At 39.6% G+C, this 15,738-nt stretch overlaps 1 protein-coding gene across 1 annotated transcript; it reads left to right on the top strand.

Annotated features, from left to right (window-relative positions):
• Positions 1-4,514: 4,514 nt before the first annotated feature.
• lhx4 (LIM homeobox 4) lies at positions 4,515-15,738 on the top strand. Its single transcript, XM_058073184.2, has 7 exons — positions 4,515-4,607; positions 6,479-6,841; positions 9,318-9,489; positions 10,781-10,983; positions 12,102-12,256; positions 12,370-12,541; positions 14,025-15,738. The coding sequence occupies exons 2-7, from the start codon at positions 6,763-6,765 to the stop codon at positions 14,411-14,413; spliced, it is 1,170 nt and encodes a 389-aa protein (XP_057929167.2). The 5' UTR covers positions 4,515-4,607; positions 6,479-6,762; the 3' UTR covers positions 14,414-15,738.

The following is a 15,738-nucleotide window of genomic DNA, read 5'->3' on the forward strand; positions in this document are numbered from 1 at the left end:
GTAAAATGGGGGTGTTGAATGATGACAAGGTTGAAGGAAAAAGCCTGTTGCCATCTGCTGCGCAGCACAGTCTAAATCCTAACAATTTCATTGGGATTAAAGCAAGTGAGTAATCCAGCTTTCCTTTAGGGGGAGAGATTACCCTTGAGGATTAGCTCCCTGCAGATAATAAACTTTATTAAAACACAATCGGCTTTCATGGGCCTTCTTCCCTTCACACACACACTTGGAGGTGGACTCCTCTGGGGCCGGCCAGGAAAGGGCGAGGTGGATGAAAGAGTGCACAAGGGGATAAATGGATGGCGGTCTTGATGTTGGTGGGATTACATCAGACTCATCTGAAGGGGGGGAACCCTTGTGATCTTGAGCTTTGTGTTTTCCTGGAACATTGGATTGAATTGCCTTTATGCTTGAAGTGGAAACACAAACACTCTCATCTCCTCATCCACTTCTTCAGCTTGAGCAGCGTGGTGACTTTGGCTGGTGGAACGGTCCACTTGACTTGAGCAGCAGCAAGAGGCTGATTAATAGGAGCACTTTAAAGATGCACGTGTTGAATCAAACACTTTGAATCCGACCCTCAAAGACACACAAGCTTAACCTGGACGCCACTTTGTGACTTTGTGCCTCCTATTCTGTGTGATATCCGAGTTACACGGAAAAAAAGTGGAAAAAAACTTGCTATGACTGGTCGTGTCCAGCTTCTGTTACGGATCTGATACAACATCTGAAGTTGGAGAATGACGGGTGACTGTCTTTGTCTGAGATTTAGTCCGCTGGGATAGGCTCCAGCTCACTTTGACCCCGCACAGTGCAGTCTGGTGGCCTGCTTCAGCCTGGTGGAAATAATTAGGACTAGCTGCAACAGAGATGTACATTCCTGAACATTGCAAAGGTCCTGAGCCTGTATTCGGCTGAAGATCCCTATTGTGTATTTGACCGTATTATGTTTCTAACAAATGAGAGTTAAAGAACGAACATTGAAGGAGCTCGCTCAGATTCTCTCACGCTATCATAGCTTGTCCTTAAGCACTTTTCACCAGCACAAGAGATCAGTTAATCTGTTTAAACATTACCTGTTCAAGTCTCAGGATTGACACTCGAGCCTTGTTGAGCTGCAAACTAATGATTACTAACGATGAGGAAGCTGGCAGCCTTATGCTGTTCTTGCTGCAGGAAGCGCTGCCAAGTCTGAGGGGGGGGCGGGGTTCATTCTGAGGACACACCATACGGATCCAAACCACGGAATTGTTGTTGCTCACATGTAAGGGGTAAGTATAAGGACGATTTGAGGGTTGCTGTTGCTGCATATTTAATCATGAATTTGAACACAGCATAGTAGATTAAATTAATGGAACATCAAAGTGTCTTTATTGACAACTTTGTGGAAGGGCGGCGAATGTGCCGAGTAAAACATTCAGTTTTGTTGAGGTTATTTTGACTTTTTAATGTTAAAGTTCACTTGCTTTGGGGTCAGGTAGTGTGCAACGAGATCTATAATAAATAAACTTTAAAATGAACTTGAAAATTTTGCCTGCCACCGTATATTGCCATGTACACATGTGTTTGTTTTCCACATTATCATTTTCCTCATCAACAGGTAGTAAAAGGGATCGCTCTGTACATTGGTTCAGCACAACAAGCAGAGGGAGACCTCTTGTCAGCCATACAGTGGCTTTGTCTCAGTGGGCGGAGGCGGAGCCGCCAGCATACACACAGCAGCAGTGTGAGTAGCAATGCAAGGTAACGTGAGGGAAAAAGATGCTTGCAAAGCCAAATGCCACCACGCCCATGTGGGAATATTAATAATGACAAAGGCTAGCCCTTCAACACAAACAAGGCAATATGCCCTATTGATTTGAAAGTGATAGCAACATAAAAGGCAACTAAACTAACACCTCAAACAGCTTTGCCATTTGGGAAAATAACTCCACATCAACATGTCTTTGTCTCATCCCAACACCCGCTGAGACATTTAGTCACCAAAGGGAGTACAAAAAAACCAGCGTATACAGAGTGTGTTCATTTTGCAAGGCATTGCAAAAGAAATGCTGATTTTTAAGCCCGTCAAAAAGCTAGCATTTCAAGAAATGCTGCACAAGTTAAACAGTATGAGTTGAAAAGAGAATAGATGTCACAAACAATAATTCCACAACTTTACATTGTGTTTCCATGGACCGTATGTGTCCATTTCATATGATATATAATAATAAAAATAATACAGCCACCCATGATGGGAAAAAAGTTAGAGAGCTAAACTTTTCTTTACATTGTAAAATATTTCCCCCGAGCTCCGGCTGAAGGGTAGCAACTTCACCTTGCTGGCCTGTTGTTGTCTTCCATAAATTAGAAGATGTAAGCTTTTATAGTGGCTCCTCAGCGCCGCGAGCCCTGCCTCCATGTTTATTACCCCTCTCTGCTATTGATATTAGGATGCAGCAGGGAACCTTGATGCATTTTTCTCTCATCTCTCTTTCTGACTTTAATAATACTATAAAGCTTCCTGCTGTGGACAGAGTGGAGAAGAAGGAGGAGGAGGGTGAATAAATTATGAAGAAAAGCAGGTTAATATATTGTATTGGTATATATCACATCCAAATATAAGCCGGACACACCACCACCACCACCACCACCACCACCACCACCACCACCAAACCCCCCCAGTTTCAATATTCTGCCTTTTTAAAAGCAAGAGTCAGCTGGGGTCACATCCATCTCATTTAACTGCCCCTCTCCCCCTCCCTCTTTTTAGCCACGTCACGATTCCTGCTCCCAAACCCCGGACAATCCCCCCCACCCCCATCAACATGTTGCTTGCTGGTCACTTTACTGCAATGACCTGGCACACCCATGAAATACTGCATCATGGTACCTTTATGGGTACATTTGGTATATCCAACACTAGAGTGGTACCCTACAGCCATATAATGATATATAATAATATAATATAATATAATATAATATACAGCCATATAATGATAAGATGAACAGGATATTAGGAGCAGCTATGATGCAATGTACTAATATTCTAAATTGGAACCCTAATAATAAACATATTGTTAAATTGCTACTTCTCTGCCGTTGTATGTCATAACTGAGCCTTATTTGTATCATTTTGTCATTTTTGTATACAGCTCTTTTACTGACTCATTGTAGACTGTAATGAAATATTATAAATGGGGGGTATGAGACAATGTAACATTTTATGATGTGACATTATATTTTTTCATTATAATTTGCATTTAGATGTTTTTTTTTTAAACAAAAACACACTGCATTTCATAATATTATTGTGTTGTTTGTTTGTGTGATAAAGTGCAAAGTTTCTTGACACATTTAAACACGGGTATAAATGATTATTAATATTTGGAATGAGGAGTATCTACAATTGAAATTCATGTATAGACTACTTGCTTTCAAGGTCATGGAGTCCATCACTGTAAACATGCAACCTGCATGTCAGTACTACATACATGCATATTAGTAGCAGTACAGTAATAGCAGTAATTGTGCAGTATTTACAAATAATTATTTGTAGGGGTAGTAATAGTATTTGCACATGTTTCTTTAAGTAATATTAGTAGTTCTATTTGATGTCATATTTCCATGCATGTATACTAAAATTATTAGGCTGCTTAAGTATACTTAATTATATGTACTTAAATATATTCCTTATATAAAGAAAAAAACGATAATGATAATAATAATGATGATAATAATAATATTGAGCCTCCAGTGTGTTTTAACTGTATACAGTTAAAACACACATATATGTGTCCGAGCACTATACTTAAAAAAACACACACATATATATATATATATATACTAAATATATTCCTGTTTACTAGATGTAAATATTGCCTCTATGTGTGCAATGTATTATTGTATTATTATATTTTGTTATATATTTTATTATTATTATATCAGCAGACAACAAATCACCTCACACTGTAGTTAAATAATGTAAAGACTAATAATAATAATAATAATAATAATAATAATAATTGGCTGGCGACCAGTCCAGGGTGTACCACTCCTCTCGCCCGAAGTCAGCTGGGATAGGCTCCAGCATCCCCCCGGCGACCCTCGTGAGATTAAGCGGTATAGAACGTGTATGGATGTACAGTAATACTACTAATAAAGGCCATAGCTGCCGTCCCGTGCCGTGCCGTGCCGTGTTTGACAAGATGCATGACCGTGGTTGTTATCTGAGCTCAATGAGCCTATTAGCGGCGTGGGTAGTCCAACAGGGTCAGGTTCGATCATGGAATGAGAAAATATCATCGGACTGTTGGTCCAATCTCTCCGACTAATTACCCAAATGGACAGGAGCTGTCAAGAGACAATAACTATTCCCCCTTTAATACAATTTGCCCCCCAAGTGCAATCTAATTTTTCCCTGCAGCAGCAGCAGATCCCTCGGAAGGGTTTGTGCATGGCTCTCTCCCTCTCTACGAGTTTACTTCTCTCTGCAGGTTCTGCTTCTTTTTTGCTTCATGACGTCCTCCATCGTGGACAGGATGTTTTGTCTCTGCCTGCTAACCTGCAAAGGAAGGACGAGAAGGAGCAAGATGAAGAAGAAGAGGAGGAGACTGTGCGGAGATGAGGTAGGAAAAATAGCAAGAATAAATCCTATTTTTCTTTTGCACAAGAGACTCATATTGATAGGTGCATTACATGTTTAATTCGGGGTGTTAAAATGGCAAAGGATGGCACTTTGGTGTGTGTGGCGTGTGAGCATGTAGATGTCAATAAAGTATTGGGAGTGAAAGATGACTTCTAATTAGAGGTGGCGGGTCAAGGCGGTGGCAAAGGAGTCGCCCCCACTGTGAATTACTGCTTCCTTCCTTACTGCTATTTGTTTTCTTTCCAATGACACTACCCCCCCCCCCACCCACCACCACCACTCCGACCTACACATATCATCTCTACAACATTTTATAACCTTTGATATCACTATTTCTGGGAATTATTTGATTCATTTAAGGGATGTTTTTGTCGCTGTGTTGCGTTTGGGGCAATAGGACAAACACCAACTGTAAAGTTGAAATAATATAGATAATACAATCATTATTATTCTTATTTGTTCATGATCTGGATTGTTGCAGAATCAGGAAAGGCGACTTCGCTTGCTTTTCTTTTCTCCACACTTGAAGTCAATTGGAAGTGAATATTGAGTTGATCTAGCTTGAACTCCCGGTCCTCTTGGGGGGGTGGGAGGGTGGTGGTGGTGGTGGTGGGGGGGTCTCACTTTCTCTTTGAGAAGACAGCCCACCAATGAGATGTGTCAGTGTGATGCTGCACGTTGTCGTCTTGTAGACACGTCAGGTCATTGCACCTCAAACGCAGCATGGCATCCATTATCACTGCTGTATAGTATAGGAAAATAATACGGAAGGATCCATCCATATCTCATCATTCATACTTATTACGGAAGAATTTTAGGAAAATTAAAAGCTTAAAATATGTAGCCCAGCATCAACTTAGTGCTCCTGAAACTATTTTTTTTTTAATTTAATGTAATTTTCAAAATAGGGACAATAAAAAATGGTCACGTAACTATACTGTCCCTATACTGCTTAAAATATGATTTTACATCATCAATATTGATACTTATCTTAATGTACGCATGAGGAAATAATGCAATAGTACAATATCAGCATCCAAATTCTTCCAATAACACTGCACATATATAGAACATTCAATTACAGCCATACTTTACATACTTATACTTATTTTTCTTAAACATTAAAGAGTCATTGTGTCAGTGCCACACTTTAATCAATATTAATTATGACCTTTTTTGCTTGAACAGAAGAAAATATTAATTTCATCACTAGTTATTGCTTAAAATCTAATAAAATAACATCATTTATACTTATGGAATCCAGATACGAAAAAAGAATTTCGTATCACACTTTTGCCCATACGTACTGCGTGGAAAGCAAGAAAATATTAATAATGACATCCCACTTACATCTGTACTTATTTTTGCATATATAATTCTGTATAGCATCCACTTCCATAGGACTGCTTCAATATAATACAATAAGGACAGAATCAACATGGCACATTCAGTATATTATGAAACAATAATAAAGATTATTAAAGGTAATAAAAGAGCCTTACATCCATATTGTTCCGTATATTATTAGCATATATAGACGAGGAGATAGCATTATTTGTATTGTGGTAGCAGTGTTATCTTTGTTAAAATAACAATAGTTTCTTCCTGTATGGGAGCTAACAGCAAGCCTCGTGTTCCAATGTGCGGGTCAACCTCTACGGTGGCCCCCCGGGGGCTCTCTGGGTTCCTCTAGGGGCCACTCACACTGCAGTGAGCTATTTATGGGTTCCACCATCTCAGCGTCCCGCCTCTCCTCCTACCGAGGATGCTCTAAGGAGGAGTACTGAGGGGGTGATGATGACGATGATGATGGCCCTCTTTTTACTGGAGCTCTCCTATTGGCCCTCGCAGAGCCTGTAACGCGATGACGTCACTACCCGCCGCCCCTGCAGCGCGGAATGGATTCAGCAGCCTGCTTGATCCTCCCCAAAAAAGAGCTTGGCACAGCTCGCCCCGGCACGGCACTGACCGGACGCCATTAGTGTTGGACATAAAAGCAAGAAGCGCCAAAGATCAGCTATTTTTTTTATATTAAATCAGACATTTTTTAAAATTGTTTTTCCCCAACCAGGAGACCAGGAGAGGGGGGCCCCACCGTGTTGCGGGTTGTATGTGCGTGCGTGTGTTGGATCACGATGATGCAAAGTGCGGCGATCCTCCCCACAGAGAGTCCCGTTAAGAGTTTACCGGACATCCTGGGAGTGCCTCTGCAACGTAAGACCACATTTATTGACATTTCTACCATTTCCTGCAATAGTTGTGAGTGTTGGGGACCAGACGAGGATGTATCACAGCCTGTCTTTTTCCTATGCACCAAATACTTTTCAGCACACCTTTCCTACACCTCAGCAAAGGGCCCTGATTCTTGCAATTGCAATTGAACGCATCATGTGCATATTAATTAGAATTGAAACAACACTAATTTGGTCTAAATGTAATTTGTTGTACCTTGGCCTACAATTTGGCTGCATTGGCCTTCGTCTTGTTATTTTTTTTATTTGAAAATAGCTACGGAACGCTTTTTTATTGCGTTTATTAAAAATAATATCCTTGTATGTGCGCGTCTGATGGTGCACAATGATCACCCTTATTCCATAAAAAAGGAATAAACACATTTAATTCATTTAGGAGTAATATCGTGTTATGTGATTATGTTTTTACCTTTTTATATGAATCATAACCACACATACGTCAACATCATCTGCTTTGACCTAATTATTGAAACATAACGGATCAGTCTAACAGCACTGAAAAAGAAAATAATCAACAAAAAAGCCATAATGCACTGAAATACGATTAGTAGATATTGAAGCGAATAAATGTTTTGGTTTTAAAATGATTAAAATATATTTCAATAGCCAATATGAGGTGAGATGATGCTATTTAATTGTATAAATCGAAGCAGATTAAACGATCGGATAAAAGGTCCTACCACTCGGCCCCCCTGCAGTGCCAACATCTTGCATGCGTGGATTTAAAACATGTTTTTTTTTCTAGGAATGGAAGGGATTTTGAACCCTGGACTAAATTGTTTTTTTTTTATTATACCAGAATTAATAATCGAAATAATACACATTTAAGCCAGGAACCAAACCAGACTGGAGATAAATGTGCTTTGTGAACGTTTACACGGTGGTGGAGGTGATGAAGATGATGAAGCTCAATGTAATAATGACGATGATGATGAGGGGAGTCATGGCAACAGATGAGAAACTCTTTAGCATCTTCATTTTTTCGCGTCTTTAGATTTAAAAGTGTATTCTATGAAGTCACCTTACGTGTACAAATAATAATAATAATAATATTAGATTAAAATTACAACCATAAGAATAAATCCACCAGTCCTTATTCTGTTTCATTGAATAGTGTCTTCGCCATGCAGCGAAACGGACATTTAAAGTCTCCAAATCAGCATCTTTTTTAATGTTTTCCTTCACAATGAACTTGTGTTTTAACTGGAGAAATACTGCAAAATTACGGAAAATAAATAATAGATTGGAAGTTGTATCATATTATTCATAAAAAGGTCAGCAAACTGTGTGTCCAGAATATGATGAAATTAAGAGGCCATTTTATTTAGTGTATTAAATGTAAAGCAATCTAGATTTGTATTTGTTTTGGTGCATCCGATTAATTTCTTAAATGTCATTGTTTAGAATTTTTATTGCTGTTGAATTTGAGAATGTTATGTAACCTATATAATCATTCAGTCATTCATTTATACGCCGCTTGATCTCAGGGGCATGCTGGAGCCTATCCCAGGTGACTGTAGGCGGGGTACACTTTGGACTGGTCGCCAGCCAATCACAGGGCACATATAGACAAACAACCATTCACACTCACATTCATACCTATGGACAATTTGGAGTCACCAATGAATGTAGGAGGAAACACGAGGGGAAGATGCAAACTCCACACAGAGATTCGAACCCAGATAGTCTACATATATTATATAATACAGTATAGGCTATTATCATAATTTTATTGTGACGTCCATTTAGGGGCACTGTAAGGGGGGAAAGTTAGGACCTTGACCCTGCCCCCCAAAAACAGAGATGTGGTCATATTGCCCAGCATTCCTGGCGGCATCTCCTTTGCCATTTGTTCCCATATGCCCCCCCCCCCAAAAAAAAATAAAAAATAAAACCCAGAGGTTCATTTACACTCTTCAGAATGCCAAAGTCCAATTGTATCAGACAGGGAAATCAGCACCATGGACAGAGACAGACGTCATTATATCCCTACCTAAAATGCTTTCATATAAAGAAAGTGTAATATATTGTATAACACTGCTGCACGTGTGTATCAGTATTATTCATTGTATCATATCATATCATTATTAGCAATATTATGAATATAGTTCATAACAATACAAGACTTAATGCAGGAAAACATTTTGCAATATCCAATTGAAATATTAAAAACAATATTATTTTATTATTATTAGAATATGGGTCATGGTATCCATTGCATTCAGTTCCAAATGTGTGTTTTGTCAAATAACAGTTGAAATAAAGTATTTATTTTAATCAGATGGCGGTGTTGACGTGACCCATCCTGTAATATATTGTCGGAATATTTCATCTCACTCAGCAGATGTATTTCATGAGTTTTTATTCATCTCGGCTGGAGAAGAGATGACAAGAATGGGATTCATGTTGCGTGTGTTGCTGTCGTGTCACCCCTGTAGAGATCCCTCAGTGTGCGGGCTGCAGTCAGCACATCGTGGACAAGTTCATCCTGAAGGTTCTGGACAGACATTGGCACTCCAAGTGTCTCAAGTGCGCCGACTGTCACACTCCGCTGACCGACAAGTGCTTCTCTCGGGCGGGCAGCGTCTACTGCAAGGAGGATTTCTTTAAGTCAGTATTCAGTTGTTTCACCTTTAACCTTTGCCTTTTCTCTTGACCTACCAACACACACACACACACACACACAGTCTCACTAAATCAGCTGAGAGTTGATACAAGCTTCAGGATGGCAGAATGTTAACTAGGGGAGGAATAAGCTCAAATCTTATTTATCTATAATAATGCAAGCCCTTTATTTAGTGTAGCCCATAAATGTAACAGTTGTGACCTAATAATCGAATCATAAATATACCAACAGGTTTATAGTCTACAAAGATAATAACAGATGATTTCCGCAAAAAATAAGTATTTATTTTCAGCCAAAATCTTCTCTAGAATTAATAAAATATGTAGCCAATTTCATTGTTTTATTTATTTTTACAAAAAAGTAGTAATTATTTCATAGTGATATACAAAAGTAGCATTTTTGTTGATGCAATTAGATAAAATTTTTTGCTCAGATTTGAGAAATTAGATTTCTGAGGTATTACAGATTCATCCAAAACAGGATCAGGGCTTTATCCAAATCTAGTTAAGGTACGCGTTTGATGCTTTAAGCTCAGAGGTTAACTGTGTTAGTTTGACCTCCAGCGTGCAGCGGGGTGGCGGGGTTGGCGGCCACAATATTAGGTACAGCTGGACAATCGATGTAATACAAAACAACATCAACATGAAGTATTGCAATATTTTCAACCTTGTATGTATAAATGAAAATAATGTATACACCAATTGTTGTATTTAATTGTGTACATGTACCTCATGTGGGTGTTCATTAACAGGGACATACACTGTGTGTGTGTGTGTGTGTGTGTGTGTGTGTGTAGGCTTCACCTTGCCTTTTTTCTGAGGGTTGCTGGAGTGATTTAAAGCCTCTCCTGAGTCAGTGTTTTATTGCTTCTCCTCAGGGTGTGTTTACTGTGAACACCACCTCCTCCTCCTCCTCCTCCTCCTCCTCCTCCTCCTCTCAAGCTCTCAGTACTTATTCTGCAAACACATAAACACACACACGCATACACACTCTTGTGTGGCACACTGGCCGCAGTGCATTGATCTTGTCCATCCATCACACTGCAGACAGGTCTATCGTTAACAGAAATGCATTCCAGTGCTGATTTTTCCCCGCTTCAACAGCTGGAGCTCCTATTAACACAGGCGTTGCACCATCACTCTTGCCTGCAGTTGAGATGAAAATACATACTGTAGCTGTCTAAGCTTCTGGGCAGGTCTACACCAGTTCATCTTTGGGAGCGTTTCTACCTAAAGGCAGCTCTGACCTTCCTTCTTTTTTTTTTTTTTCCCGCAGGCGTTTTGGAACAAAATGTGCATCCTGCCAACAGGGAATCCCTCCAACGCAGGTGGTGAGGAAGGCACAGGACTTTGTGTATCACCTGCACTGCTTCGCCTGCATCATGTGCAGCAGGCAGTTGGCCACCGGGGATGAGTTCTACCTCATGGAGGATGGCAGGCTGGTGTGCAAGGTGGACTATGAGACGGCCAAACAGAACGGTGAGTCTGCAGATAACATGAGATCATCATTTATTAGTCTTACGGTATAGATTTATAGAATACAGTAGCAAATAAGACAATTATTCTTAAGGTAATTATATACGTGCATCTATATACAGTATAACACCATCAAAATAAATAATAATCAAATTAAAATACCTTTAACTAATAATACATGTAAAGTCCAAATGTTTGCTATTATTCAAAATTATTTAGAACATGATTTTAATGGTTTTATTTGTCACAGATTTATGAACATCTTACTTTTCTTCACACAATGCAAAATATTGGAAAATGTGAAAAAAATAACCAAAATAAATGTTATATATGTGAATATTAACTTGATAAAATTTTTAAATGAACTTGAAATCACTGTAAGAAAGAACAACATAAAAATATAAAACATAAATATATTCTGTTGAAATCACTCAAAATTAATAATTACAAATTCTATGTATTTGTAAGTTCAAATGTAAATACTTCAATGATATATATTTTTTTATCATACATCTATTTCAAGTTTGTATAATGTAATTTATAATAATTCCCATACATCTTGAAGCAAAGAAATAACACAATAAAATATGTAAATAAAAATTTGGTAGGTGGATGGTTATATCTGCTGTACCTGTCAACATTGCTTTGTGAAAATACAGGAAATTGGAAATATGGGAACAACATATGGGAACTCCTCCTCCCCCTGACACAAGAAAAATTCCCATGTATACCGTCATTATTGTCATCTGCATATATAGATAGATAGATAAATAGATAGATGGATGAATGGATAGACAGAAGAAGAGTAGGATAGACAGGTTGTGTGAAAAAGCAAAGAGTGGCATGAACGTGTCCTTGCGTCCCTCATTGTTGATGTAAAGTGAAGCAACCCTCACTTGTGTGTTGTGTGCTGCAGTCCCAATAAGTGTGTTGTCCTGTTAAGATTTATGTCCTGTGCTGCTGTGGGGGCCGAGACAGACGCACAAGGACAATAATGCACTTCAGCTGGCCACCATTCACTCCACTGTGTGCACAATGCTGAGGAGGGCGCCGCCTGGTTAACTCAAAAGACAAAAACAATCACTCATCTACTTGTGTTGTTGTTTCTTTTCCTTTTGAAGATGATTCTGAGGCAGGGACGAAGCGACCGAGGACCACCATCACGGCCAAGCAGCTGGAGACCCTCAAAAGTGCCTACAAGAACTCTCCAAAGCCGGCGCGACACGTCAGAGAGCAACTTTCATCTGAAACGGGGCTGGACATGAGAGTAGTACAGGTACATGGTTGCTAAACACAAATCATGGCGTAGTCATTGATCATTTGGCTACACTTTGATATCAATCAATCAGCAATCAAAATCAATTCTGATTTGCAATGATGACTTTTCAGGTGTGGTTCCAGAACCGCCGAGCAAAAGAAAAACGTCTAAAAAAAGATGCAGGCCGCCATCGCTGGACTCAGTTTTATAAAAGTGTAAAACGCAGCCGAGGGGGGTCAAAGGTGGAGAAGGAGAGCTCGGCAGACGATGCAGGACTCAGTGACAGTGAACTGAGCTTCAGAGGTAATGACTACTATCCACTCACCTTATATATATACGTACTACGCTTTATTAATATTTATTAATGGAACATTTTTGTAGTGAGGGCATAGAAAATCTGTTTACAAGCTTCTAAATATGTTTTTAAAGATAATTAGAGCCTTGTAGACATGAAATAACACCCCTATAGTCACCTTTACACTCGTATTAGCTAATATAGTTGACATAATAAGAGTAAATAAGCCATTTAGGACATAAGTAACATTTGTGTTTCTCAGGGAGCTGAGCTAGTGGCAGACAGGAAGTGGCGTTTGAGGTTAAGAGTTGAGTTTCTGCTTTGTGTGGGTAATAGCCACAGCAGCAGCTCATGTGTTCATTCGGTATTAGTTCCCTTTTTGTGAGAAAATTCAAACCTGCAATAAAAGCCTGAGCTTGTGTATCTCACCAAATGTTACAGTAACATTACTGACACCTAGTGACCGGTGTAGCATACTACATATCACCAACGTCTCTTGAAGGCACCTTATGTATGCCTTATATTTTCATTTGCATTTTTATGTAGGCAAAAAACATGTAACATTTGCTTAAACATGCATATTTCTTCACTATTAATTCCACCACAAAACATTACAATTTATTCATGAGTACGGTTTAAAAAAAACACTATAGAGTGAGTCTGTATTAATAATTATTATTATTATTATTATCAAGTATATGTGCTATTTTATTTTTTTAATTTAAAAATACCCTTTAAAGTCACCTGATATATTATACAGTGTATGCATAATACAACTAAATCAAAGTAAAATAAAGTAAAACTAGATATGGTAAATTAAAACATATTTCCAGGAGAAAATACATATGAAATTGTATAATAAAACAAAGTAAAGTAAAGCAGCTTCCCCCTTGAAAAAGACATCTAATGGTGAGGGAACAGTGTTGCATAGCGATACTGTTAATTAGTAGTGTTTTATTTTTAGTTACTGCTCAGCTTAATAAGAGAAAATGGGTGTATGCCACTGAAATGTAATGATTGCATAGCATTATACACAATTCCCCCAAATTTGATTTCCAAATTTTGTGGTGTTTGCACGGTGGAGAGTGGTTAGCGTGTTGGCTACTATTGTGACTGTTACCCACATAAAGTTGAAACTCAACTCTTAACCTCCAACGCCATTTCCTGTTTAGCTCAGCTCCCCAGGAAACTCATTTCCAGAACCGGAGTTCGATTCCCTGCTCGGGCATCTCTGTGTGGAGTTTGCATGTTCTCCCCGTGCATGCGTGGGTTTTCTCCGGGTACTCCAGTTTCCTCCCACATTCCAAAAACATGCTAGGTTAATTGGCGACTCCAAATTGTCCATAGGTATGAATGTGAGTGTGAATGGTTGTTTGTCTATATGTGCCTTGTGATTGGCTGGTGACCAGTCCAGGGTGACAATGAATGAATGACTTCCAGTGGAGCGTACCTGTGTTCCTTTCTTGCTAAGCGGTGGTCTCTCCTCTGCAGATGACCAGGTGCTGTCAGACTTGGGCCAAGGCAACAGCCTCTACGGGAGCGTTGGCGACATTACAAACAGCGCGGTCTTGAACGGCAGCTTCTCGGTGGACGCAGCTGGCCAACCATACCACGACATCCGCGCTGGAAGCCCCTACGGTCTCCCTCAGTCGCCCTCCTCCATCGCCTCCCTGCCTGGTCACACCCCTCTACTAAACAACCTGGCTTTCAGCATGGACAGTCTGGGGGCGCAGGGCGGACCGGGCGGTGTGGGTCAGGCTCTGAGGGCCATGGCAGGAGGCCCCACCTCAGACCTCTCCACGGGCAGTAGTACGGGATATCCGGATTTCCCCACCAGTCCTGCGTCCTGGCTGGATGAGATGGACCATTCCCAGTTCTGAACCACTGTGAGGACATATTGGCCAGCCAACACACACACAAGACTTTTTACATGTTTCTATCATGTGTGATGAAGAGGAAACAGCTGCTTAAGGAACCCCGACTCGTGTATCATACAAACTTCATTTGCTCATTCGACACTTCTCAACAACGTCAGGGCTAAAGTGTTGATCCGGAGGCGCCTTGCATGCTCCTGACCGATCATGACGAGCCTTTTTACGTTGATGATGCACTTTACTCTCCTCACCACTTCCTGCACACGAGGACACAAGCGCAGAATTAGATAAAGGGAAGAAAAAAAATACAAAAGGGAGACGTATGCACAAGGCTGAAACAGTGTTGCATTGGGAGAGAATTTTACAAGAACTGTGGCACAAGTGTTTATTTAAAAACAAAAAAAATACAGACATTTTTCTATTGGGGAGTCCATGTTTGGCCCATCCATGAGTGCTGATGTTTTTCATCTGTCTCTTGTGTATTCATGGGTGCTTGACTTGTTCTTGTCTGTGTAACACCGTCTGGAGACACGTGTCAGTATTTAATTATTGCTGTCCACACCCGAGAGTTTGAAAGCCAAATTATTTATTTCAAGTATTTCATTTATTCTTCATAAAATGCACAGACAACATTTTTTTTTAGACTTACAGATCTTTTCATTTTTGACAAATGCCAATCATGAGATGTTGGGATGTGTTCAACGGCGTTTCTATTCTAGGGATGGGCATTTGGCTAAATGTTACCATCAATTAATCGACTTTTACTTATTTCAAAATTCTGTTCTGAAAATGTTCTGAACTCCGGTTTCTATTGTCAGTTTTGTATTGAGCCAGCAGACTAGTTAAGAATGAATCCACAACAGTGCCTCTGCTGGTTGCAGCCTAGTAGTGCACGCCGTTTTGCCTCGATTGCTTTAAGGCAGGATTCCGCTGCAAATTCTTAGCAGTCACTTAAAGTGTTAATATGCCCATCCCTAAACACTTCCTTTCTTTTTGGAATTTCACCTGGTGATCTCTCAGCATTCACACACAAAAAGTGAAGCCTTGATTTTCACAAAAAAAAAAAAAAAATGACAACAGTAAAATTACACAAGAACAAAGCTGTCAAATACCAACACCTTTACGAGGAATACTTGCATTACTGCTACTGCAATCGTACGAGAATAAAGTTGGAATTTTAATGAGTCAATGAATCCAAACGTAGTCCCAAAAGCAGTCACTTGTCGTTCCATATCAGAGGTATCCAAAGTGTGGCCCGGGGGCTTTTTTTTTATTGGCCGGCAAACCATTTGAACAGGAAAAAATAAATAAATAAAAGCATAAAGTCAAAA

This window comes from Doryrhamphus excisus, linkage group LG4 (genome assembly GCF_037039965.1).
Source record: "Doryrhamphus excisus strain RoL-2023G ecotype Guam linkage group LG4, RoL_Dexc_Guam_v1.1, whole genome shotgun sequence".
NCBI lineage: Eukaryota > Metazoa > Chordata > Actinopteri > Syngnathiformes > Syngnathidae > Doryrhamphus > Doryrhamphus excisus.

Coding starts and splice junctions, on each gene's coding strand:
- lhx4 (XM_058073184.2), top strand. CDS start 6,763: ATGATGCAAAGTGCGGCGATCCTCCCCACAGAGAGTCCCGTTAAGAGT. Junction 9,490..10,780: donor TGCAAGGAGGATTTCTTTAA/GTCAGTATTCAG, acceptor TTTTTCCCGCAG/GCGTTTTGGAACAAAATGTG. Junction 12,257..12,369: donor TGGACATGAGAGTAGTACAG/GTACATGGTTGC, acceptor ATGACTTTTCAG/GTGTGGTTCCAGAACCGCCG.